Source organism: Pongo abelii, chromosome 1 (assembly GCF_028885655.2).
Source record: "Pongo abelii isolate AG06213 chromosome 1, NHGRI_mPonAbe1-v2.0_pri, whole genome shotgun sequence".
Classification (NCBI taxonomy): Eukaryota; Metazoa; Chordata; class Mammalia; order Primates; family Hominidae; genus Pongo; species Pongo abelii.
In genome coordinates, this window is record NC_071985.2 from 232,292,294 (window position 1) to 232,319,387 (window position 27,094).

General features: G+C 44.8%; 1 protein-coding gene across 1 annotated transcript in view; it reads left to right on the top strand.

Annotated features, from left to right (window-relative positions):
* Window positions 1–27,094, top strand: part of GNB1 (G protein subunit beta 1) — a gene marked incomplete at its 5' end in the record, with an annotated part of 107,946 nt that overhangs the window by 63,583 nt on the left and 17,269 nt on the right. Inside the window, 5 exon segments of the mRNA NM_001133192.1 lie at window positions 3,542–3,644; window positions 11,459–11,497; window positions 13,493–13,599; window positions 22,804–22,867; window positions 24,802–24,964. Coding sequence (NP_001126664.1) covers window positions 3,588–3,644; window positions 11,459–11,497; window positions 13,493–13,599; window positions 22,804–22,867; window positions 24,802–24,964 — 430 coding nt within the window.

Consider the following 27,094-nt stretch of genomic DNA (forward strand, 5'->3'; position numbering starts at 1 on the left):
AAAAAAAAAAATTGAAATGCCTGACAATAGATTTCTCTTATCACTTGTATGTGTGGACTGAAGAGGGTCTTACCAGGAAATTTATTTTTATTGCTAATAAGAATTTGTGTGTGTGTGTACACAGCGTTTTGCCATATTGCCCAGGCTGGTCGCAAACTGCTGGGTTCAAGCCGTCCTCCCGACTTGGCCTCCTAAAGTGTTGGGATTATTGGCCACATGCCCAGCCAGGAATACGCCTTTTTTAAAAAAAATTGACAAACGTAGGTTTTGAGTCTCTTAATTGAAACTCAAATGTTGGCACAGGAGAGTGCTATAATAATTTCTGCTATTAACTATGAAAAAGAAGTCCGTCTGGTTTTTTTCTCTTTGCGTGTTACTAAAGATGAAAGTTAGCAAGTTTTGGCATTACTACTGAAATTTTGTGAGGTCACTAAGTTATATCGAGCTCATTTTAAAGATACTTAGATTTTTCGTAGATTTGTTTCTCTAGTCTCAAGCAATACAGCTGGGTGATTGTTGTGTGCATGTTCTTGTATAATATGTGAAAAGAACATCTAATTAAAAGCAGTATGTAAGATTTCAGGAGTTATCCCACCTAATGATGGAATTTGGGCCTTTACACCCCCACCCACCACCCTCCAGCCACAGGAAACATCTCTTTTTTTTTTTGAGACAGAGTTTCGCTGTTGTTGCTCAGGCTGGAGTGCAGTGGTGCGATCTCGGCTCACTGCAACCTCCATCTCCCAGGTTCAAGCGATTCTCCTGCCTCAGCCTCCCGAGTAGCTGGGACTACAGGCACGTACCACCACGCCTGGCTAATTTTTGTATTTTTAGTAGAGATGGGGTTTCGCCATGTTAACCACGCTGGTCTCAAACTCCTGACCTCGGGTGATCTGTCGTCCGCAGCCTCCCAAAGTGTTGGCATTACAGGTGTCAGCCACCGCCCCCAGCCGGAACATCATTTTTGAAGCATCTCAGAACATGCGTTTGTCTTTCCTGAGATCCCAGGAGTTTGTTGTTTTTAGTCCCATACTATAAAAATTAGCTTTACTTTTTAGTGTTTAAATGATTAGAAACTGTGTGTGTTAACTAAAACAGTTTAATTTGGGGTACTTCATAACATTAACTTGTTTTCTTCATGTTGATTTTGGAAGGATTAAAGTAGCTTTACAAAGAACAATTCTCTATTACGCGTGGGGGGTGCTGGTGAAATAAAACTACCCCCAACTCTGTAAAATTGTGTGCATAATATGATTTGATCATGTGTGAAATACAAGTGAGTAGCGTCAGGGCATGCAGAAAGAATGCAAAGCACAAGGCATCCAGACAGCTTCCATTTGAGACGCTTCTCATCTTGTCCTGGCACTCTTACTGTCTCACACATCCAACATTCACAAATTGCAGTCCTTAGGATTTACATGTGAAAACCAGGGAAAGAATTAACCAGCCTTATCCCTTAAGAATAAACTGCCCTTGAGGTGTGACCTTGTCCATACCTAATTCCAGTGATGCTCCATGTGTGCAGGGAGGCCTGAGGTATTTTTCCTTAGTGAAACTTTCCTCATGATTAAAACATCCGTTTCAAATAATGCCTTTAGAAACAACTATTTGGTCAGAAATCTTTCTGATACTGTGTTGCCGTGCACCCTACCTCCCCAGAGAGCAGTGGCAGCAGGACGCCTGGTCTGCGTGCTCATGTTACGGGGCATGCCTTGCAGGCCTTTCTGGTTCTGTGGACCGTAGACATCAAGTATCTATACTGTAGGTCATTCGAATTCCTTTAGGCACACTAGGAAAGTTTAGACTGGAAATTATGACAGCTGAGCTTCTTAGGTCATCGGATAGTTTCCCACAGATGGGTTTTAATCTCGAGAAAATAACTGCTATCAGTTAGATTTTGATGTATATTGTATTAGCCTTTTGACTTTTACACAAAAGTTATAATGGTAAAATTGATCCTCTGTGTAATTTATGTAGGAAATTGAAGTGCTTGCATAAGCCGTACTTGCATGTGAGAGCTAATTGTAAGGGATTAAAGACATTAGCAACTGTGTCCTCAGCTTTGTTATACTTCAGTCATACTTAACAGCCAAGATCTTCAGTCATACATTAACAGCCAAGATCTTGGTCAGAAATGCAGCCTCCTTTTATGACGTTCTCTTGGGAAAATAAGTCTCTTGTTTAACAAGGTGATTTAGTTTTTACTCTGATTTCGGGAATATTGTCTAACGTGAGTAGGGTGAGAAGGCAGGGCGGCTTGTACTGAGCCTAATTTAGCCGGCACCTGTAAGGATCAAGGTGTTGTTTCTGAGCCTGCTGGGATCCCAGGGCTCACTTGGGTGGGAGAGTGGGTTGCCCCTGAGCCAAAAAACTGCTGGACACACCCTTTGCGCTCTTAGGATTGCTGTGCAAGCATCCTGACAGCTTTTGACCAGTAGCGGTTCATGGTTACTGAGATGAGGTGGCTTTGAGATTCTTGGTTGCCAAGTTGCCACTCACCCCCATTCCCTGAAGTAACTTCCCCTAGGTCTTCATGCGATAGCTATCCTAAGTGTCAGGTTTTATTTTTTTTATTTTGATGCGATAGCTATCCTAAGTGTCAGGTTTTATTTTTTTTATTTTGAGATGGAGTCTCGCTCTCTCACCCAGGCCGGAATGCAGTGGCGTGATTTTGGCTCACTGCAACCTCTGCCTCCCAGGTTCAAATGATTCTTCTACCTCAGCCTCCCAAGTAGTTGGGATTACAGGCGTGCGCCAACATGCCCAGCTAATTTTTGTGTTTTTAATAGAGACCGGGTTTCACCATGTTGGCCAGGCTGGTCTTGAACTCCTGACCTCAAGTGATCCACCCGCCTTGGCCTCCCAAATTGTTGGGATTACAGGCATGAGCCACCACACCTGGCCTAAATGTCAGTCTTATGTTCTTGGATTTATAGGGAGACCTAGATTTTTTTATGAAAAATGCTTAACAGATTTTTCTTTTTATAACCCACCAGCATATGTTGAGTAGTATTTTAGACATTGTAATATTATGCAAAGCCAGTAAATAATCATAATTATATTTTATTTACCTGGCCCTACTTAGGCATTTTATAAGTTCTGATGAATGCTGAAGAAAAGTTCTCTGATTTGTAATGAGACCATAGTTCTCAGAATTTCCTTTTTTTTTTTTTTCTGAGACGGAGTCTTGCTCTGAAGCCCAGGCTTGAGTGCAGTGGCGCCATCTCGGCTTACTGCAAGCTCCGCCTCCTGGGTTCACGCCATTCTCCTGCCTCAGCCTCCCAAGTAGCTGGGACTACAGGTGCCCGCCACCACGTCTGGCTAATTTTTTTGTATTTTTAGTAGAGAAGGGGTTTGACCGTGTTAACCAGGATGGTCTCGATCTCCTGACCTCGTGATCTGCCTGCCTCAGCCTCCCAAAGTGCTGGGATTACAGGCTTGAGCCACCATGCCCGCCTTAAACTTTCAGTTTACTTTTCTCACCTGCTTAATTAAATTATCCAACAGTTGTTTATTGATTGTGCTTGTCTTTCTGTTTCAGATCTCACATTCTTGAAGGTGGCATTGAAGAGCACTAAGATCGGAAGATGAGTGAGCTTGACCAGTTACGGCAGGAGGCCGAGCAACTTAAGAACCAGATTCGAGTATGTAGTTGTGTGTGCTTGGTTTTATTAATCATTTGAGTTTCAGGTTAGATGTTACTCGTTTTAGGAAAAATGGTTTACAGGATGACTTGTTCTATGTTTTATATTGAAATTGAATCTTAGTTGGCCCAGGATGTACTAATTATAGATCTAGATACTTAGCCTAGTACATTGTTTTCGGGATTTTGCTTTCTGTATACAATTTGTTATTTGAATATACACCAGATGTCTCTGTAGAATTTATAAGTGTCTTTTGCATTCTTTATCATAACCTTGAAAATTTGTGATACCCTGGGCCACTGATCAGACTGTGATATATCTACCTCCCTCCCCTGAATATTGGGACTATTGACAGCAGAAAACTTGCTTAAAAGTAAGAGTATTAACAACAATAAAAAAAGTATTTCAGATATATCTGATGTATTTTTTCCTAATTTTGAAAGATCTTCCCTAGCGGTGATGATTGGAATCTACAGCTTCTGATAGACTGCTAGATGGAGCAGATATATCTAAATCCAAGATAGAGGCCGGGTGTGGGGGGCTCACGCCTGGAATCCCAGCAGTTTGGGAGGCCGAGGCGGGTGGATCACCTGAGGTCGGGAGTTCGAGACCAGCCAGGGCAACATAGTGAAACCCCATCTCTACAAAAAATATAAAAATTAGCTGGGTGTGGTGGTGTGTGCCTGTATTCCCAGCTACTCAGGAGGCTAAGGTCAGAGAATCCCTTGAACCCGGGAGGCAGAGGATCCAGTGAGCCGAGATTGTACCACTGCACTCCAACCTAGGCGTCAGAGCGAGACCCTGAAAAATAAAAAAAAATTGAAGATAAAAGCAACTGTGTGTAAATAAACTGCACTGTAAAAAGAATACCTTTCACAGAATTCTAAAACATTAAGTTCCAGTCTGTGACTGATACAGGATGTTAAATTGCAGATTTTTTGAGAGAGAGTTTCACTCTGTTGTGCCCAGGCTGGAGTGCAGTGGTGCAATCTCGTCTCACTGCAACCTCTGCCTCCTGGGTTCAAGCAATTCTCTTGCCTCATAACTTTCTGAAAAGGGAGGAGCAGTAGGTCTAAATGGAATTCATTCTGCTGCTGCTACTTTTGTGAAGCAGTACTTCTAGTAAATATTTTATAGAGAAACATTTAATGCAAGTATGTGTTTCCTTTCTGAAACTGCTGATGTGAAGAGTAAGAGAAAAAGAGGCAGACTTCTCAGGAAAAACCACGTCTTCAGTATGTTTTTAGGTTTTGTCCATTTGATGTAAGAGCTTTCTCTTACTCTTGTTTGCTCTGTCAAGCTTTAGCTGTTCTTCAGAGTGTCACTGTACAGGAAGCTGATGACATTCAGTACATATCTAAATAACAGTTTATAAGCTGGGTATGGTGGTGCGCGCCTGTAGTCCGAGCTACTCAGGAGGATCACTTGAGCCCAGGAGGTTGAGGCTGTATAGTGAGCTGTGATCACACCACTGCACTGCAGCCTAGGTGACAAAGTGACACCTTCTCAAAATACAGTAAAATAAAATAAAAAACAACAGTTTATTTTTCTGACTCCAGTGCAAGGATGAAGCCTAATATTTCCTTTTAAACGGCCAATTACATGTTTAGAAAGCCCACCAGGATTTGGAGAAAGAAACACCAACATAATTTTAGGCAGCTTGCTCCTGAACTTGAGAAAAAATAATGGAATTCTCTGAGATTTACAGCCAAAGAGAAAACAAAATATCCTCTACTGTAAGAATTTCAAATCTTAACATTTAAAAGATCTTACATAGGTTAATAGGGAAGACTTAGATTTAATAGTTTGCTCCGATCAGACTTGTTTAACATATCCCCTCCCCGAGAATTAATCAAATGTATTCTGAAATATTTAGTTTGATATAAAATTATTCTCTGAAATATCTATTTAAATAAAACCAAAAGGTATTCAAATTTTGCCTGACTTAAGCTTCTGCTGTTCATTTTAAGTCAGCGTGGTTTTTGGCAAGTAAAAAAGAAAAGCAAACTGTTGTTGTTTAATAATAATCTAATTGGGTTTTGGGGGGGTTCAAAACACTCTCAGCTGTTTACCACCTGCTTTTGAGACTGTATTTCTTCTTATAGAAGTCAGATTTTTTTTTTTTTTGGAGACAGTCTTGCCCTGTTCCCCAGGCTGGAGTGCAGTGGCGCGATCTCAGCTCACTGCAAGCTCCTCCTCCTGGGTTCACACCATTCTCCTGCCTTGGCCTCCCGAGTTGCTGGGACTATAGGCGCCCGCCACCACACCCAGCTAATTTTTTGTACTTTTAGTAAAAATGGGGTTTCACCCTGTTAGCTAGGATGGTCTCGATCTCCTGACCTCGTGATCTGCCCACCTCGGCCTCTCAAAGTGCCGGGATTACAGGCGTGAGCCACCACGCCCGGCCTAGAAATCAGAATTTTAAAGTTTACCCTGAAAATGTCTTAAATAGTAGTGTGATTTGGCATATTTGAAGAAATTTTGTTTTTCTGGCAGCTATAAGTTGTTCACAAATAGTGGACTTGGATCTATTCATAGCAGATGGAAAGAGCTTGTATGGCACAGGTGAAAGACACCCAAATTTAAAAATTAAGGCCAAAAGGAACTGTTGCATTTCCTCCCAAGGTTTGGACCCTGTCACGTTGTGAATTCCCCAGGGCCTTCTTGCACAGGGGGCTCCCTCTTGGGCTGGCACAAATGTCACGTGACATTCCCCACATGCTCTTGTTGCCACATAAAAAATGTAAAAAGAGGTTGGGCGCGGTGGCTCACGCCTGTAATCCCAGCACTTTGGGAGGCTAAGGCATGTGGATCACGAGGTCCGGAGATCGATACCATCCTGGCTAACTAACACGATCAAACCCCGTCTCTACTGAAAAAAAAAAATACAAAAAAAATTAGCCAGGTGTGGTGGTGGCGGGCGCCTGTAGTCCCAACTACTTGGGAGGCTGAGGCAGGGAATGGCGTGAACCTGGGAGGCAGAGCTTGCAGTGAGGCGAGATGGCGCCACTGCACACTCCAGCCTGGGAGACAGAGCGAGACTCCGTCTCAAAAAAAAAAAAAAAAAAGTAAAAAGAGAGACGGCCAGGCACCGTGGCTCATGCTGTTAATCCCAGTACTTTGGGACGCCAAGGCAGGAGGATTGCATGAGCCCAGAAGCTTGAGACCAGCCTTTGTAAAGTAGGAAGGCCCTGTCTCTTGAAAAAGAATGAAAAGAAACAGGTGGAATTAACCCTAACAAGGTTTTTTTCGTTTTTTTGTGTGTGTTTTGAGACAGGGTCTCTGTCAGTCATCCAAGCTGGAGAGCAGTGGTGCGATCACAGCTCACTGCAGCCTCCCAAGTAGCTGGGACTACAGGAGCATGCTGCCACACCTGGCTGATTTTTTTCATTTTTGTAGAGACAGAGTCCACCATGTTGGCCAGGCTGGTCTCGAACTCCTGGGCTCAAGGGATCTTCCCGCCTCAGCCTCCCAAAGTGCTGGCAGGTGTGAACCACCACGCCTGGCCCAACAAATTTTATCTAAGACAGTATATCTAAAATATTATTATGCAATATGTAATTAATACATTTTAATTGAGATATTTGACACCGTTTTTGTCCCAAGTCTCCTGGTTCCGTTTGCTGTGCGCAGAAGCCACATGCAGGTCATGGCCCCCATAGCAGGACGTTCACTAGGAGAGGCGCCTAGCTGCTTTGTCTCCGAAGTACCAGGAACTGCGCTGTGTTAGTTCCTTTGCGCGAGACAGGGACAGCAAAAGCTGTTGAAGTCCTTTTACCCCAAATGGGAAAGGAAGACTTATTTTTAAAATGTAGAACATTTTTTCCTGATTGCCCAAGGAATACACGCTTGTTAAAGAATGCAGAGCATAGTGAATCAAACAAGAAATTGTAGATGATTCTAAAAGGGGCTGTTTTCTTTCTTAGATTTGTTTTTCAGCCAAAAGACCCTTAAAGGATCTTGCATGCTCCTTTTGATTATTATTGAGGAAACACAGGCTCTCAAAAGGGATTCTGATTAAAACATGGTGTGCCTTAAAATACACAGAGTAGCTGATGGAGTAAGAAAAGCTCCACAGGATGCGCAGGCGTAGATGTGTTCTGGAGCAGCATGCCAGCCAGTGCAAGGGAGCAGGGTCCATTCGTGTGAGAGGCAGCTGCAATGGATGCCCGGTCCAAAACGTTCAGCGACTCCACGCTGAGCAGGGCCCAGGCTTTAATTTAGGATGAAACCTCAAAGTAAGTGTGTTACTGTGTCATTTGACAAATCCAAAAAGGATGAGAAATCAACTGATTAATGGCTTGGATATGTTCATCTCTGGTTTAAGTGGACATCATAATATGTATCTACAGGAGTCCATTAAACTGGAAATTAATCTGAAAGAACTTGAAGACTTTATTCTTTGTTAAGCAGTTATACAGCTTGTTTCCATTAAAAGACTTCTTCTACAGTTTTAAAAGTTGAAGGTGTCTGTTCTGCAAAGTGCTGCACTCAGTTAAATAAGCTGGTTATTGGCTAAAATAAAGATCGAATTGACGTTATCTGTGTTTTGTTTTTACAATAGTTTTTCCTTCTGTTTAACAGTGGTATCGCCACAGTCTGTTACACTGTACCTTAAGAAACTCATTTTAGTCACTGGACACTAACCGGGGGAAGTTGCTTAAATCTCATGTTTTATTTTCTCCATTTTAAATTTTTTTATGATGTTTTAAAATCAAAGGCTATAACATCAACAAAAATAGTATTCAAAAACAAATATTAAACTCAGTACTTGCCAGGTAAAATTCATTGACAAAAAGACTTGCTGCTCTAAGTATTCTTCATCCCCCTTACTCCAAATGTTACTGCTTGCATAGAAATACTCGATTTTTTTGGGTGTGTCTTAATTATAAGCCGAATGACCAATAAAGAGCTTAATTAAAGATGAATTTGGAATGTATAAATTTAGTATATTTATAATAATCTCAGTATATTTCCTTTTTTTTTTTTTTTTTTTTTTTGAAACAGAGTCTCACTCTGTCGCCCGGGCTGGAGTGCAGTGGTGTGATCTCAGCTCACTGCAACCTCCGCCTCCCGGGTTCAAGCGATTCTCCTGCCTCAGCCTCCCCGAATAGTTACGATTACAGGTGCCGGCCACCATGCCTGGTTAATTTTTGTATTTTTAGTAGGGATGGGGTTTCACCATGTTGGCCAGGCTTGTCTTGAACTCCTGACCTCAGGTGATCCACCCACCTCAGCCCCCTAAAATGTTGGGATTACAGGCATGAGCCACTGCGCCTGACCAATATATTTCCATATTATCAGTATATAATATTCCCACAAGCTTCCTAAAGTAGAAATCATTTGCAGTGAGCAGTTTGCCCCAAAAGCCTGAACTGCTGGGAACTCGTCCTCCACCTCCCCCCATGTGGGGCACTTGGATGCACGCCTGTAAGGGCTGCACATGCCATTTGCCATTTTGAAAGTGGGTGGTCAGATGACAGCATATAAACACATTTTTCTTACTAGAAAGTGTCAGCTGGGTGTGGTAGCTCTCCCCTATAATCCCAACACTTTGGGAGGCCAAGGAGGAAGGATCATTTGAGCCCAGGAGTTCAAGACCAGCCACAGGCAACATGACAAGATCCCCATCTCTACAAAAAAAAAAATTAGCCGGGCATAGTGATGCATGCTTGTAGTCCCAGCTATTCAGGAGGCTGAGGTGGGAGGGTCACCTGGTCCCAGGAGGTCGAGGCTGCAGTGAGCTGTGATGACATCACTGCACTCCAGGCTGGGCAACAGAGCCAGATCCTGTCATAAAAATAAGTAAATACATAGTTTAAAAAATAAAAAAAAAGAGGCCGGGCGGGGTGGCTCACGCCTGTAATCCCAGCACTTTGGGAGGCTGAGGTGAGCGGATCACCTGAGGTCAGGAGTTCTAGACCAGCCTGGCCAATATGGTGAAACCTCATCTCTACTAAAAATACTAAATTAGCCGGTGTGGTGGCACACGGCTGTGGTCCCAGCTACTCAAGAGGCTGAGACAGGAAGAATCACTTGAACCTGGGAGGTGGAGGCTGCGGTCAGCTGAAATCGCGACACAGCACTCCCGCCTGGGCAAGACAGAGTGAGACTCTGTCTCAAAAAAAAAAAGAAAGAAATTGTTGTGATTAAAAAAAAAAAAATCATACCAACACTCAAATTTTAAACCTGTTAGCCATTGTCTTATTTTCCTTTATGTTACCTTCCTTTCTATTTCTAAATGTACGTTCTCTTTTGAGATTTCCAGGTCTATTTTCTAGTAACTTTGATCCCTTAGTAATGAAGACACTTGAGTTAGCATTGGTGGATCCCTTCACAGTGCCTACCCGCATCCACAGGTCATTTGTAGATGAGAAACGAGAACAGCCAGAGAGGCTCATGTACATCTGATTGTCTGGCTCCAGGTCCCTTGCTCGTTTTCCATAGAATTTATTTATTTTTCTTTGTTTTCCTTTATTTTATTTTATTATTATTTTTGTTTTTTTGAGATGGAGTCTTACTCTGTTTCCCAGACTGGAGTGCAGTGGCACGGTCTCGGCTCCCTGCAACCTCTGCCTCCCAGGTTCAAGCGATTCTCCTGCCTCAGCGTCCTGAGTAGCTGGAATTACAGGCATGTGCCACCACACCCAGCTAATTTTTGTATTTTTAGTAGAGATGGGGTTTCACCATGTTGGCCAGGCTGGTCTCGAACTCCTGACCTCAGGTGATCCACCCACCTTGGCCTCCCAAAGTGCTGGGATTATAGGTGTGAGCCACTGCACCCAGCCTATTTTCCTTAAATTTTTAATTTTTATTTTTAGTAGAGACAAGGTCTCACTTTGTTGCCCAGGCTGGTCTTGAACTCCTGGGCTCAAGAGATCCTCCTGCCTCAGCTTCCCAAAGTGCTAGGAATACAAATGTGAGACTGCGCCCTCCATAGAATTTAGAATTAATGATTGTTTCTCTTGAAAACAAAGTACTTAGTTAATGCAATCTGAAGAAAAGTTTTTTTGGGCTGGATATCTGGTCTTTTTTAGACTTTTTTTTTTTTAATAGACTTTTTCTTTTTTATTTTTATTTTTATTTTATTTTATTTTATTATTATTATACTTTAAGTTTTAGGGTACATGTGTACAATGTGCAGGTTAGTTACATATGTATACATGTGCCATGCTGGTGTGCTGCACCCATTAACTCATCATTTAGCATTAGGTATATCTCCTAAAGCTATCCCTCCCCCCTCCCCCACCCCACAACAGTCCCCAGAGTGTGAGTTCCCCTTCCTGTGTCCATGTGTTCTCATTGTTCAGTTCCCACCTATGAGTGAGAATATGCGGTGTTTGGTTTTTTGTTCTTGTGGTAGTTTACTGAGTTAATAGACTTTTCTTTGGGCCACAGCCTTTCTGACCCTAGATGGACTTTGTAAAAAGAGCAAGACATGCGTGCCGGCCTGTGCAGCAGTGAGGGCAGCAGTGAGGGCACAGGCAGCACCAGGTCCTGGGTGTGTGGGTGCTGCCCCAGCTTGCAGTGTGGTCTCCTTGGTGCAGGCCACAGCTGTGGGGCCCCAGGAGTATTGTGCTGCAGATCTCAGACAGATTTGGGTACTACTGGTTCTCTGTTCAGCGTGGCCTGGACAGTCCACAGATGGCAGTAGACCATGGGGTGTTGAGATGCAAGGAGACTCCGCCATTCTTTCACATTCTGCTTTCGCTCCTAACAGCTTAGGAAAGCTCTCTTTGAAACTTTGGTATGTGTGGACCTAAGATTGAATGTATCTGAAAGGTTGCTAATTTCTCACTGTCCTTGCTTCCCAGGACGCCAGGAAAGCATGTGCAGATGCAACTCTCTCTCAGGTAAGAGCCCACTGAGTCACGCAGAGCTGTCTGCCTGTGAAGAGGCTAGCACGGCACCCACACCTGGAGCCTCGGGAGGGCTCTGCTTGGATTCTTCCCTGTGCAGTGAGGATGCCAAGCCACTGCTTTTATTAAGAAGTCATTCTGATGGTGGGCATAGGAAATAAAGGGGCTTTTTGAGATAAAAATGAGATATCTCAAGCCTTAACTAATTATCTACCTGTTACAGAGGGTAATAGTTGTGAAATATTGTTATTGTCTTAAGATATTTTGAAGCTCCTCTCCTTAACAGAATCTGCCTCAGAACTTCTATTTCTAATATCCAATTTGATAATACCTCAAAAAGTTAAACATAGAATTATTGTATGACTCAGCAGTTCTGCCATTAAATGTATGCCCAACAGGATTGAACACTGCTTTTCAAACAAACACATGTACATAGATGTTCATAGCAGCACCATTCACAATAGCCAAAATGTAGAAACAACCAAAATGTGCATAAATGAATAAGTGGAGAAACAAATTGTGGTGTCTCTGTGTCTTGGAGTATTATCAGCCATTAAATGGACCTCAGTACAGTCAGAGGCTACAACATGGATAAGCCCCATAAATATTACGATACGTGAGAGAAGCTAAACAGAAATGGCTATGTATTTTGTGGTTCTATTTATATGAAATATGTAGAATAGTAAAATTCATTGAGACAGAGTGGACTAGTGGCCAGCAGGGGTGTTAGGGGAGAGAGGGAGAGGAAGTGAAGAACAGGGAGTGACTGCTAAATCTATGTCCGGTCTCTTTTTGGAAGAGTGTTTTGGAACTAGATGGTGGCAGTGGTTGCACAACACTGTGAGTGTACTAAATGCCACTGAACTGTATACTTTAAAATGATTAATTTGATGTTATGTGAACTTTACCTTATTAAAAAGATGAAATCCATCCCAGCACTTTGGGAGGCTGAGGCAGGTGGATCACTTGAGGTCAGGAGTTCGAGACCAGCCTGACCAACATGGTGAAACCCTGTCTCTACTAAAATACAAAAATTAGCCAGGCACGGTGGCGCACACCTGTAATCCCGGCTACTCAGGAGGCTGAGGCAGGAGAATTGCTTGGACCCGGGAGGCAGAGGTTGCAGTGAGCAGAGATCGCACCACTGCACTCCAGCCTGGGAGACAGAGCGAGACTCCATCTCAAAAAAAAACAAAAACAAAAACAGATAATAAAAATAAAGTCCAAATAATTGGACAGAAATGTGAAAGAAAAACTATATTCATACTTTTACTGAAGATGATTAAGTTTTTTACATTGTCTAAATGCTTTAGGGGATGCACTTTAATTGAGGTTAAATTGCAAGTTAAAGAAAAAAAATTAGGCTACATAGAATTACCTGAATTTCAATTCTGAGAAGCACGTTAGACTGTTTGTTTTTAAAACCCACTATTGTGATCCACTTACTCCGTTTGCCAACCTAAACTCATTAACATCAGTGTCTATATGTAGGATGGGCTCAGCAGGTGTGTGTACAGCTGGTGCTCCAAGTGATGGTCATGCAGAAGCAGGTGTCATGCAGGCCCACACATAGCCTGACATAGGAACCAGCTATTAAATTGTGGTGTGGGACATCTGTGTGGTGTCATAAGAAGAGTTGCGAGATCTCAAAGAACTCAGAGACCTAGGAGGCGATGGTCCTGGATGGACAGGGAGAGGAGGAAGGAGGCAGAAAGGGAACAGCAAGTGCTTCAAGGCTGGCCATGTTCATGTGCGTGCATTGGAGGGCAGGGCACACAGGTTCCTGATGACCCGCCAGACTGAGACTTGGTAACCGGGGTACGGAAGGGGTTCAGTGCAGAATGCCACAGTGGAAGCCACTGGAGAACTGTGGGAAGGGCTGGGAAGAGGTAGGCACAGTGGGCGAGCCAACAGCCTTGACAAGTATGGGAGATGAGGAGAGTAGTTTAATCACAGATGTTAATTTACAGAAATGTTTTTATTTTCAAGATCACAAACAACATCGACCCAGTGGGAAGAATCCAGATGCGCACGAGGAGGACACTGCGGGGGCACCTGGCCAAGATCTATGCCATGCACTGGGGCACAGACTCCAGGTAGGCGTGGGCTTGAGCAGGACGCTGCTTCATACGTTCAGGGGCTGCTCTGTTTTCCTAGGGGAAAATTACCTGAACCCATTTGCTGTGTTGTGCAGTGAAAAAATTAGGAAGTTGAATCAGAACTCTGGGCACGCAAGGTGCAGCATTCACAGGTGCATATTCCCTGTCCAGTTTTCCACTTACCTGGGCTGAAAGAACACTGCCATTTCTTCACTGTCTGAATCACATTAATACAAGTTCTGATTTTTCTTTCTCCCTTCTCCTGTCTCTTTCAGTTTCTAGACCTCTGTCTTCCCAGTTCTACTGCATCCTACTTACGTGAACTTGGGGAAGTTACCTCTCTGTGCCTGTTTCTCAGGGCTGGTTGGCCCTTGCCCTCTTGTGATTTCAGTGCCCTGGCTCAGGAAATCACAGAACCTGCCCCAGGGATCCTGAGGGATTAAGTGTATTGAGCCTTAGAACAGCATCATGCTGTGTGTGCTTTGCTGCAGCAGACACACAGGAATGTGCTGTGAGCTGCTCTCACCGTTCTCTCTTCTGGCCTGTCTGCCCTGTCTTCCTTTGGTTTACCATCCCAAGAGATAATTCTCTTCATGGGCTCCTGTTTTTTCTTTTCTTTTTTTTTTTTTTTTTCTTTTTTTGAGACGGAGTCTCACTGTGTCGCCCAGGCTGGAGTGCAGTGGCGCAATCTTGGCTCACTGCAAGCTCCGCCTCCCGGGTTCATGCCATTCTCCTGCCTCACCCTCCCGAGTGGCTGGGACTACAGGTGCCCACCACCACGCCTGGCTAATTTTTTTGTATTTTTAGTAGAGATGGGGTTTCACCGTGTTAGCCAGGATGGTCTGGATCTCCTGACCTCGTGATCCACCCGCCTCAGCCTCCCAAAGTGATGGGGTTACAGGTGTGAGCCACTACGCCCAGCCTTTTTTTTTTTTTTTTTTTTTTTTTGAGACAGGGTCTCACTCTGTCAGTCATGCTGGAGTGCAGTGGTGTGATCATATCTCACTGCAGCCTCGACCTCCTAGGCTCCAGCAACCCTTCCTACTCAGCCTCCCAAGTGGTGTAGGCCACAGGCATGTGCCACCACGCCTGGCTAATATTTTTTTGTTTTTTACAGAGATGGGGTCTCCCTTTGTTGCTGACACTGGTCTCAAACTCCTGGCCCCTAAGTGATCCTTCCACCTCGGCCTCCCAAAGAGCTGAGATTATAGGTGTGAGCCACCACCACTTCTAGCCTATTTCTTGTACTTTAATTATACCCCTTGCTTCTCCACCAGGCATCTCACCTCCGTGACCCCACACTCTGATTTAGAGGCTATTACAACGTCTTATTTGCTGCCTGTTCTGTCTAAATAATTTAATAAAGTACTGTTTGATTTGTGTAACTGTGACATGCTCGTTGAAGCACCTGACATAACAATTTTTAACATGCCCTTCTTTGAGTAGTATTTCTTTGTATTCCGTTGTTAGCGTGGAATTTTCTGCTTGGCTTTTTCTTTGTTCGTGAAATTGTCCACTTTAGAGCACAAACAGCTAGAGAACAAAAGATTCTATCTTTAGTTTGTTCTATATAGTATCCCATACAATTCCATATGCAAATGAGAGCTCGCATGATGGTTCCAATAACGGCAGGAGTCAGAAAGAATAAAAGTGGGAAGGGGGAGGGTGGGGAAGTGGGGAGATGATGTTCTGAGGGTACAGAGTTTTAGTTAGGAATAAATTTTAGAAATGTGCCACACAGCACGGAGACTAGTTCATAATAACGTGTGTTTCAAAAGTGTTAGTAAAGTAGACTAAGTGTTCTTACCACAGAGCAAATGGGAAGTGATGGGTATGTTGATTAGCTTGATCGATTTATTTCACAATGTGGATATATATCAAAATATCACATTGTATTCCATAAATATACATATAATTACTTGTCAAAAATTGTTTTAAATATTCAAAATAAATAAGTAACCAGGCACATTGGCTCATGCCTCTTATCCCAGCACTTTGGGAGGCCAAGACAGGCAAATGGCTTGAGCCCAGGAGTTCAAGATCAGCCTAGGTCACATGGCGAGAACGCTTCTCTACAAAAAGTACAAAAATAAGTTAGTTGTTGTGGTGCGCACCTGGAGTCCCAGCTACTCAGGAGGCTGAGGTGGGAGGATCACTTGAACCCAGGAGTCAGGGAAGCAGAGCTTGCAGTGAGTTGAGATCACCCCACTGTGTTTCAGCCTGCACGACAGAGTGAGACCCTGTCTCTGAATAAATAAGTAAATAAGTAAAAATATACTTCGTGAATTCAAAGTTATTCCTTTAAAAAAATTAAAAAGAATTTTTTAAAAAATGTTCTGGCCGGATGCAGTGGCGCACACCTGTAATCCCAGCACTTTGGGGGGCTGAGGTGGGCGGATGACTTGAGGTCAGGAGTTCGAGACCAGCCTCCTGGCCAGCATGGCGAAACCCCATCTCTGCTAAAAATTTAAAAATTAGCTGGGCATGGTAGCTGTAGTCCCAGCTACTTGGAAGGCTGAGGCACGTGGAGGTTACAGTGAGCCGAAATTGCACCACTGGGTGACAGAGTGACACTGACTCAAAAAAAAAAAAAAGAAAAAATGTTGTTACTAGTCTATCTATGTTAGAATTTATTGTCAAAAGTAGATGGAAAGCAAAACAGTATGTTACCTCTGGGGCCTTTCCTCCATGTGTGGGAACACTGATGTGCAGATTAGGCAGGTTAGTGGAGTAGACAGTGGTGTTGCTGGGCAGTGTTCAGGTACTCAGAGCACTGCACTGCCAAGTAATGTGTCTCCTTCACCAGCTGGGCTTTAGACTGGGTAGTCTGGAAGGGATGAGAGTGACCTGCAGGCAGGTGTGTTCAGGGACCGAAGAGATGGGTGTGTGAACTGAGCAGTGGAGGTGGGGCTGGGGGCTCAGGGTGGGTGGGGTGGGCGCCAGATCCTTGCATGGGAGGCTTTATGTTCCGCCTGTCTCAAACACACTTTGTGCCTTGAAAGCCCCAGGATTAGAAGGAAGAAAAAGCAAGGACTGACAAAGCAGGACCAAGTTCAGAGTCATGGCCACCCTGTGAGCAAGGCGGTGTTCAGTGAGGCCTGTGGGAGGCTGGGGTGCCACACTGGTCCATGTTCTTGGACAGGGTGCTAGGTGCATGGCATTTGCTGTATAATTGCACAGTCATGAGAAAACCAAAATGATATTATGGAGAACCTCTGCTTTCCAGAGCCTTCTAGAGATTGCTTGTTCTAAATAGCCGTTTTTTTCTGGATAGGCCAGTGTTTGCCTCTTTAAGGTGCAAAAGAGGTTTTTTGGTGTGTGTGTGTGTGTGTGTGTGTGTGTGTATACATATATCTATATCTCCTTGTTCCACAAGCTTTTTTTTTTTTTAAGTTCTAGGGTACATGTGCACAATGTGCAGATTTGTTACATAGGAATACATGTGCCATGTTGGTTTGCTGCACCCGTTAACTCGTCATTTACATTAGGTATTTCTCCTAATGCTGTCCCTCCTCCTGCCCCTCACCACATGACAGAGTGGGGAGGGTATGTATTTTCTTTAATCTTCATATTTCCTGCCTTCATAAACAAATGTTATTGCTTAAGATTTTTTTCATGACTTAAAGCTATAATTTATGAATACCAGTTCTTTTTGGTTTTTTTTTTTTGAGACGGAGTCTCACTCTCTGTCACCCAGGCTGGAGTGCAGTGGTGCCATCTCGGCTCACTGCAAGCTCTGCCTCCCAGGTTCACGCCATTCTCCTGCCTCAGCCTCCCGAGTAGCTGGGACTACAGGCGCCCGCCACCACGCCCGGCTAATTTTTTTGTATTTTTAGTAGAGACAGGGTTCCACTGTGTTAGCCAGGATGGTCTTGATCTCCTGACCTCGTGATCCGCCCACCTCGGCCTCCCAGAGTGCTGGGATTACAGGCGTGAGCCACTGTGTCTGGCCTATGAATACCATTTCTTTAACTGTGTTTGTTTGATTTATGGACACTCTGAAACAGTAGAAATGACTACTAATTTTTCTTTTTTTTTGAGACGGAGTCTCGCTGTCGCCCAGGCTAGAGTGCAATGGTGCTATCTCAGCTCACTGCAAGCTCTGCCTCCCGGGTTAACGCCATTCTCCTGCCTCAGCCTCCCGAGTAGCTGGGACTACAGGCACCCGCCACCAAGCCCAGCTAATTTTTTTTGTTGTCTTTTTAGTAGAGACGGGATTTCACCATGTTAGCCAGGATGGTCTCGATCTCATGACCTCATGATCCGCCCACCTCGACCTCCCAAAGTGCTGGGATTACAGGTATGAGCCACTGTGCCCGGCCTAGTTTGTCTTTCAAAACTACATGAGGCTAGACGTGGTGGCTCACACCTGTAACCCCAACACTTTGGGAGGCCAAGTCAGGTGGATTGCTTGAGTTTGGGAGTTGGAGACCAGCCTGGCTGACATGCTGAAACCCCGTCTCTACTGAAAATAGAAAAATTAGCCAGGTGTGGTGGCGAGTGCCTGTAGTTTCAGCTGCACTCAAGAGGCTGAGGTGGGAGAATCGCTTGAACCCAGGAGGTGGAGATTGCAGTGAGCCAAGATCACACCACTGCACTCCAGCCTGGGCAACAGAGTGAGACTCCATCTCAAAAAAAATATATATATATATATTTATATATATATATATACACACACACACACACACACGCACATTGCACTCCCTCCTGGGTGACGGATGGAGACTCTGCCTCAAAAAACAAAACACAAATAAAGCTACATGAGAGGCCAGGCACCGTGGTTCACGCCTATAATCCCAGCACTTTGGGAGGCTGAGGCGGGTGGATCAACTGAGGTCAGGAGTTTGAGACCAGCCTGCCCAATATGGTGAAACCCTGTCTCTGCCAAAAATATAAAAGTTAACTAGGCTTCGTGGTGGGTGCCTGTAATCCCAGCTACTCAGGAGGCTGAGGCAGGATAATCACTTGAACCCAGGAGGCAGAGGTTGCAGTGAGCCGAGATTGCACCACTGCACTCCAACCTGGGTGACAGAGTGAGACTCTGTCTCAAAAAAACAAACAAAAAAGAAAACTACATGCAAGGCCCACAATGATTACTTGTTATGTATGTATGTATTAATGTATCAGATGTACATTTGTAATATGTTTATCAATATATTTGTACTAAAAGGCAACTTTTTTTTTTTTTTTTTTTTTTTTGAGACTGGGTCTCACTCTGTCTTCCAGGCTAGAATGCAGTGGTGCGATCCTAGCTTATGAAGCCTTGAACTGCTGTGCTCAAGCAATCCTCCTGCCTCAGCCTCCTGAGTAGCTGGTACAACAGGTGCACATCACTGTGCCCAGCTAATTTTTAAAAAATATTTTTTGTGGGCCGGGCACAGTGGCTCAAGCCTGTAATCCCAGCACTTTGGGAGGCTGAGGCGGGCGGATCACAAGGTCAGGAGATCGAGACCATCCTGGCTAACTCGATGAAACCCCGTCTCTACTAAAAATACAAAAAATTAGCCAGGCACGGTGGCAGGCGCCTGTAGTCCCAGCTATTCGGGAGGCTGAGGCAGGAGAATGGCGTGAACCCAGGAGGCAGAGCTTGCAGTGAGCCGAGATCCTCCAGCCTGGGCGACAGAGCGAGACTCCGTCTCAAAAAATATGTATATATTTTTTGTGGAGACAGGGTCTCCCTTTGTTGCCCATGTTGGTTTCAAACTCCTGGACTTAACCAGTCCTCTTATCTCAGCCTCCCAAAGTGCTGGGGTTACAGGCATGAGCCACCACCCTCCCTCTTTTGAGTAAAATGAGGAGTATTAGGTGTTTTGATTTTTGACAGCTACTTTCAGGGTCCTGGAGCCCGTTAGCTTGCTTCCTGGCCCTTGCCTCTATGTTCTAGGTGAGTGGCACCTCAGATAATTGATTTTTGAGTAGGCAAAGGCAGTAGTAGGGAACATGAACCCAGCTCTCCAACAGCTCCCTGACCCGGGACTAGGAGGCATGACTTCTTTCACCTTCTGGAGGATCAGTGGACAGCTTACGTGTCCCTAATCCCTCTGGAAGTCAGCAGTTATTAAGCTCTCTGACCGGGAGACCTCTGTAAAGGTGATCCTCCTAATCTAGGAGGATGAGCTGCTTTAGATCAGCTCTGATACTCAACAGAAAGTCTCAGAAGGGCTGGGCAGAAATAGAGCTAGAGAGGGAACCTTATACCATTACGTAGAAATAATCTTAAATGTTTAATATGTTGATGACAACCTGGATTGAGAAGTTTGCTTTAAGAATTGCAACTGAAGGCTGGGTGCGGTGGCTTACACCTGTAATCCCAGCCGAGGCAGGCAGATTGAGCTCAGGAGTTCGAGACCAGCATGGCAAAACCCTGTCTCTACTAAAAATACAAAAAAGTAGCCAGGCATGGTGGTGCACACCTGTAATTTCAGCTACTGGGAAGGCTGACGCACGAGAATTGCTTGAACCTGGGAGGCAGAGGTTGGAGCGAGCTCCAGCCTGGATGACAGAGTGAGACTCTCTCTCAAACAAAACAAAAAAAAAGAATTGCATCTGAAAAATAATAGGATGGGAGCCTGCACTTAGTTTTTAGTTCTGTGATAAATTTTGTAATAAAGTGCAAGTGAAAAGGTTTTTATTTGTTGTTAAACTCATTGACATCTTTGTAAAGAAAGTTAGTACTTAGCATATCAAAACATCTAGTTTGATATTAAAAGTGTCAGAGTTATCAACAAAACTTGAGAGAGCGTTACTCCAGCTTTAGGTCAGCTTTAAGAAGCCACATATGTTCACAGCCAAAATAGTTAAAACCTGCGTTTTGAGGCGCTGTGGCTTACGTCTGTAATCCTAACACTTTTGGAGGCCAAGGCGGGCGGATCACTTGAGGCCAGGAGTTGGAGACCAGCCTGACTAACATGGGGAAACCCCATCTCTACTAAAAATACAAAAATTAGCCAGGCGTGGTGGCACGTACCTGTAATCCCAGCTACTTGGGAGGCTGAGGCATGAGAATCACTTGAACCCAGGAGATAGAGGTTGCAGTGAGCCGAGATCACACCACTGCACTCCAGCCTGGGTGACAGAGCGAGACTCTGTCTCAAACAAACAAACAAAAACGAAAAAAAACCCTGCATTTGATAGAATCTTTAAAATTAAAAATCCTTATACTATCATTTACCGTACTGACAGGTATATCCCTGCATCAAACAGTGGAACCTTCTTGCTCTTCCTTGAAAACAGCATTCTATGCTACAGGGTTCCTTAGGACCTCTCATGAGCAACTGTGGTTCCCAGGAGTTGCTTTCACCCACCTTACTTGCCTGCTAAGGTGAAATTCTTTTGCTCCTTATTCATATTCTCCTTTGTAGTATGGAGCTCCTTTTCAACATGTGGATTCCGAACTGAGCACAGTTGCCAGAGCAAGGAAATAGTTATGAAAAAATTCATGGTCAGGTGCAGTGGCTCAACGCTTGTAATACCAAAACTTTGGGAGGCCGAGGTGGGCGGATCACCTGAGGTCGGGAGTTTGAGACCAGCCTGACTAACATGGAGAAACCCCGTCTCTACTAAAAATACAAAATTAGCTGGCTGTGGTGGCGCATGTCTGTAATCCCAGCTACTTTGGAGGCTGAGGCAGGAAAATTGCTCGAACCTGGGAAGTGGAGGTTGCGGTGAGCCGACGCACCATTGCACTCCACCCTGGGCAACAAAAGCAAAACTCCGTCTCAAAAACAAAAAAAAGAGGCCGGGCGTGGTGGCTCCCGCCTGTAATCCCAGCACTTTGGGAGCCCAAGGTGGGCGGATCATGAGGTCAGGAGATCGAGACCATCCTGGCTAACATGGTGAGACCCCGTCTCTGCTAAAAATACAAAAAGAATTAGCTGGGCGTGGTGGCAGCCTCCTGTAGTCCCAGCTACTCAGGAGACTGAGGCAGGAGAATGGCATGAACCCCGGAGGTGGAGCTTGCAGTGAGCCGAGATGGTGCCACTGCACTCCAGCCTGGCCCACGGAGCGAGACTCCGTCTCAAAAAAAAAAAAAAAAAAAAGAAAAAAAGAAAAAATTCATGATGGTTACTGGTCTCTGCTCCCGGACCATGCGCAGTGGTGCTGTTGTTTACCAAGCAGGTGAGGAGGGAGCGCCTCCTTTGGTTTCTAGGAGACCTTGATTCCAATTTTAGCTCAGTCTGGGAAATTTCATGGGGTATTTTGGGTGAGAAATGTTTCATGAATTTGGAATGTCTAAAAGTGGTTTGTTCTTTCGTGTGTTTTTTTTTTTTTTTTTCAGTCAGGATCTCGCTCTGTTGCCCAGGCTAGAGTGCAGTGGAGCAATCTCGGCTCACTGCCACCCCCGCCTCCTGGGTTCAAGCAGTTCTCCCACCTCAGTCTCCTGAGTAGCTAGGATTACAGGCATGCACTACCATACCCAGCTATTTTTTTGTGTTTTTTTAGTGGAGACGGGATTTTACCATGCTAGCATGAGGCCATGCTAGTCTCAAACTCCAGTGATCCACCTACCTTGGCCTCCCAAAGTGCTGGGATTAAAGACATGAGCCTCTAATTTGATTTGTAATGAAACCAAACAGAAGCACTTAGGAAATGATGTCAGCCTGTCTCCGCTGACAAAGGGAATGGGTGCCAGGGGTGATGTGGCCTGCATTCGGTTGGGGCCAGGCATCTCCACTGTCAACTGTGGTCTTTGACAGTGTTTTTGTTCATGCTTTTAAAGTTGGTCTGACATTTAAAGCCTTCCTTTCCTTTCTTTCTTTCTTTCTTGAAACAGAGTCTCGCTCTGTTGCCCAGGCTGGTGTCCAGTGGCATGATTTTGGCTCACTGTAACCTCCGCCTCCTAGGTTCAAGCGATTCTTCTGCCTCAGCCTCCCGAGTAGCTGGGATTACAGACACGCACTACCATGCCCGGCTAATTTTTGTATTTTTAGTAGAGACAGGGTTTCGCCATGTTGGCCAGGCTGGTCTTGAACTCCTGACCTCATGTGATCTGCCCACCTCGGCCTCCCAAAGTGCTGGGATTACAGACGTGAGCCACTGTGCCCGACCAGAGATTTTTTTTCTTATAAATAAGTGGCTTTGTCTGAAGCACATGTAACATGGGAGCACATAAGTCACTGGAGTCTGGGTTTTAGTCTGTTGCCCTTGTACACTTTCTGTGTTGTGCGGTACTGATAGGTTTGCTTTTGTCTGTCCCTCCAGGCTTCTCGTCAGTGCCTCGCAGGATGGTAAACTTATCATCTGGGACAGCTACACCACCAACAAGGTAGGGACTGGAAAATTCCCTTCCTTGGAAAACCAACCCAGGAAACAGGGTTTTAAGCTCTGGATTCATTTTTGTTAAATCACATCATGCAGGATAGGGAAGGCAGTAGCGGCAAGCTCTGTTTGTTAGTAGTGAAGCTGCGCAGGTGAGATAGAAGCTGAGTCACGTGCTGGCACCTGTGACGGTCTCTTCCTCTGGACCAGGCACAGTTGTGCTGTTGTCCGTCATCTCCTTACCAAGCCGGTGGGGGCTAAGGACCTTCTGTGTTTCTAGGAGACCTCAATTACAGTTTTAGCAGAGTCTGGAAAGTTTCATGTTTTATTTATAGAGTGCAGAAGTATCGCTTTTCATTCAGTTATTAGTTTTTAGAAGAGATCATCTGAAAGGCATCATACTTTAAAGTGTAATTTATGTTATTTTCAAGACTTAATCCAAAGTGTATTGTTTTGAATAAAAAGTATTGTCATTGGTCCAAACATATACGTAAAAGATGTAATTCAGTTTATTTTACTAAAGAATACTAAATGTGTATAAATGATTGCATTAATTACAGCAGATCTAAAACACTGGGAGAGATGTGGCAGGGTAGATTGTAGGAATGTCCATTTTGGTTATTCTGTAAAAATCTTTTGTTTTCGGCTGGGTGCAGTGGCTGACACCTGTAATTCCAGCACTTTGGGAGGCTGAAGCAGGTGGATCACCTGAGGTCAGGAGTTTGAGACCATCCTAGCCAACATGGTGAAACCTCGTCTCTACTAAAAATACAAAAAATTAGCCAGGAGTGGTGGCAGGCGCCTGTAATCCCAGCTACTCAGGAGGCTGAAGCAGGCGAATTGCTTAAACCCAGGAGGCAGAGGTTGCAGTGAGCCTAGATCACGCCACTGCACTCAAACCTGGGCAACAAGAGCGAAACTCCATCTCGAAAAAAAAAATTTTTGTTTTCAAATAAGTTCATAGCCATTTGACAGGATAATGCAGTGTTTTCCTTCCAATATGTGTGGGGTTTTTTGTTTTGTTTTTTGTTTTTTTGTTTTGTTTTTTTTGTTTTTTTGAGACGGAGCATTGCTCTTACCGCCCTGGCTGGAGTGCAGTGGCGCGATTGCTGCTCACTGCAGCCTCCGCCCCCCTGGTTCAAGCGGCTGTCCTGCTTCAGCCTCCTTGAGTAGCTGGGATTACAGGCGCCCACCACCACACCCAGCTAATTTTTGTATCTTAGCACAGACGGGGTTTCACCAATTTGAGGCCAGGCTGGTCTCAAATTCCTGACCTCAGGTGATCCACCCGCCTTAGCCTCCCAAAGTGCTAGGATTATAGGCGTGAGCCACCTCGCCCGGCCTGTGTGTTTTCTTTTGAGACGGAGTCTCGCCCTGTTGCCCAGGCTGGAGTGCAGTGGCATGATCTCAGCTCACTGCAACCTCTGCCTCCCGGGTTCAAGTGATTCTCCTGCCCCAGTCAGTCAAGTAGCTGGAACTACAGGCATGCGCCATCATGCCCAGCTAATTTTGGTATATTTAGTAGAGACATGGGGTTTCACCATGTTGGCTAGGCTGGTCTTGAACTCCTGACCTCAGGTGATCTGCCCGACTTAACCTCCCAAAGTGCTGGGATTACAGGCGTGAGTGACCGCACCCGGCCTAATAATGTGGTTTTGATGAGTGGGCAGCACTACTGTTAAGACCCCACCTAATCATAAGTTGTGACTTCAGTAAAACTGGACTGTGTGGATTGAATTTGAATCCCATGTGCAGCACTGGACTTCTCATTAAGTATGCTTCACCTGAGTGGCCACATATAGGAATCGCTCTCTAGATAATTTGGGCTCTTATTTTGTTCTTTTACCTCCTTTGCAGTGAAAGTTGCAGATGAGAAAATCCTGGTGTCAGTGTTGTTTTTGAACATAAAGGTGTTTGCATCATCTGTCTTTCTTTCATTAGGTCCACGCCATCCCTCTGCGCTCCTCCTGGGTCATGACCTGTGCATATGCCCCTTCTGGGAACTATGTGGCCTGTGGTGGCCTGGATAACATTTGCTCCATTTACAATCTGAAAACTCGTGAAGGGAACGTGCGTGTGAGTCGTGAGCTGGCAGGACACACAGGTACCTGTCCTTGTTCATAACCTTCAAGTGACACAAGCTGTTTACCTGGGGTACATTATATGCTTTGGATACTCACTTTTTATCAATCATTTTTAAATTAATTAATTAATTATTCTTTTTGAGGTGGAGTCTCGCTCTGTTGCCCAGGCTGGAGTACAGTGGCATGATTTCGGCTCGCTGCACGCTCCGCCTCTTGGGTTCACGCCATTCCCCTGCCTCAGCCTCCTGAGTAGCTGGGACTACAGGCGCCCACCACCACGCCCAGCTAATTTCTTTTTTGTATTTTTAGTAGAGACGGGGTTTCACCATGTTAGCCAGGATGGTCTTGATCTCCTAACCTCGTGATCCACCCACCTCAGCCTCCCAAAGTGCTGGGATTACAGGTGTGAGCCACCACGCCCAGCCTTTTTTTTTTTGTTTTTAAGACAGAGTCTCGCTGTGTCACCCAGGCTGGAGTGCAGCAGTGCATTCTTGGCTCACTGCAACCTCTGACTCCTGGGTTCAAGCGATTCTCCTGCCTCAGCCTCCCAAGTAGCTGGGACCACAGGTGTCCGCCACCACGCCCAGCTAATTTTTGTATTTTTAGTAGAGGCGGGGTTTTGCTGTATTGGCCAGGCTGGTCTTGAACCCCTGACCTTGTGATCCGCCTGCCTTAGCCTCCCAAAGTACTGGGATTATAGGTGTGAGCCGCCGCGCCTGGCCTTATGAATCATTAAATGAGACTGGTTCAAATAAAAGTCAGTAATGGCCAGAAGTTTTCTGAAGAAAACTAAAAACAAGTCTGATACGCCTTTACCAGTAAGAAACTTGTGGATTTGCACTGGACATGGTGGCTCATGCCTGTAATTGCAACACTCCGGGAGACCAAGGTGGGAGGATAGCTTGGAGCCAGGGGTTCGAGACCAGCTGGGGCAACAAGGCTAGACCCCTTCTCTACAAAAAATGAAAACCAGCCACTCACGGTGGCGCACAACTATGGTCCCAGCTCCTCGGGAGGATGGCTCAAGCCTGGGTGGTTGAGGCTGCAGGGAGCTATGATTGCATCATTGCACTCCAGGCTGGGCGAAAGCGAGACCCTGTCTCTGCAAATGAGGCAGAATAGAGCCCTGTGGCCGTAAGTGCTAGGTAGTCTATTATCTCATCAAGATTTTGTTTACTTGTGACACTAATTCATCATGAAAGGCATACATTTGCTGAAAGAGGATGTCCTATTCTAATATTTTACCTCTCTGGCTGTATTATCTGTTCTCAGACATTTTATGCCCCAGTACTTTTTGATAACACTCCGCCCACTTCACATGCAGTGAAAGAAATCAGTTCGTGGAGTCACTAGTCACAGTTGACACCCATTAAGCAGTCTGTTAAATCAGTTAATTTTGGCCAGATTACAAGTATAACCTTGTCCTTTGAAAGATAATGCTGCTGCTGCTGTTGATTTCTGTTCTCTGTTCTTTCCTGCATTCTGCTTACTTTGGAGTTGCCGCCTTCTTAATTTTCCAGCTGCCTAAAGTAGATCTGCAGGCCACTGGTTTGCTTCCTTATCACTTTGCTTCCTTTTCAAATATAATCAAGTTTTAAATTTCCCTCTAAGCATGGCTTTAGCTGCATCACACACTTTTTTTTTAATATTGTCTTTTTTTTTTTTTTTTTTTAAGATGCAGTCCCGCTCTGTCACCCAGGCTGTAGTACAGTGGTGCAATCTCGGCTCACTGAAACCTCAACCCCCTGAGTTCAAGCGATTCTCCTGCCTCAGCCTCCTGAGTAGATTACAGGCGTGCACCACCACGCCTGGCCAATTTTTGTACTTTTAGTAGAGACGGGGTTTTGCCATGTTGGTCAGGCTGGTCTCGAACTCCTGACTGCAAGTGATCTGCCTGCCTCGGCCTCCCAAAGTGCTGGAATTACAGGCTTGAGCCACCACTTCCAGCCTATAATGTCTTTTAATTATCATTCAGTGTGAAATTTTTAATATCCTTATGAGTGCTTATTTGACTTATGGGTTATTTAGATGCATAATTTTTACATATCTGAAGTTTTCTTAGTTATTGTTGATCTCTAATTAGATGCCATTGTGCTTAAAGACACACTCAGTATCGTTTCAGTCCTTTGACATTTGAGGCTTGTTTTTAA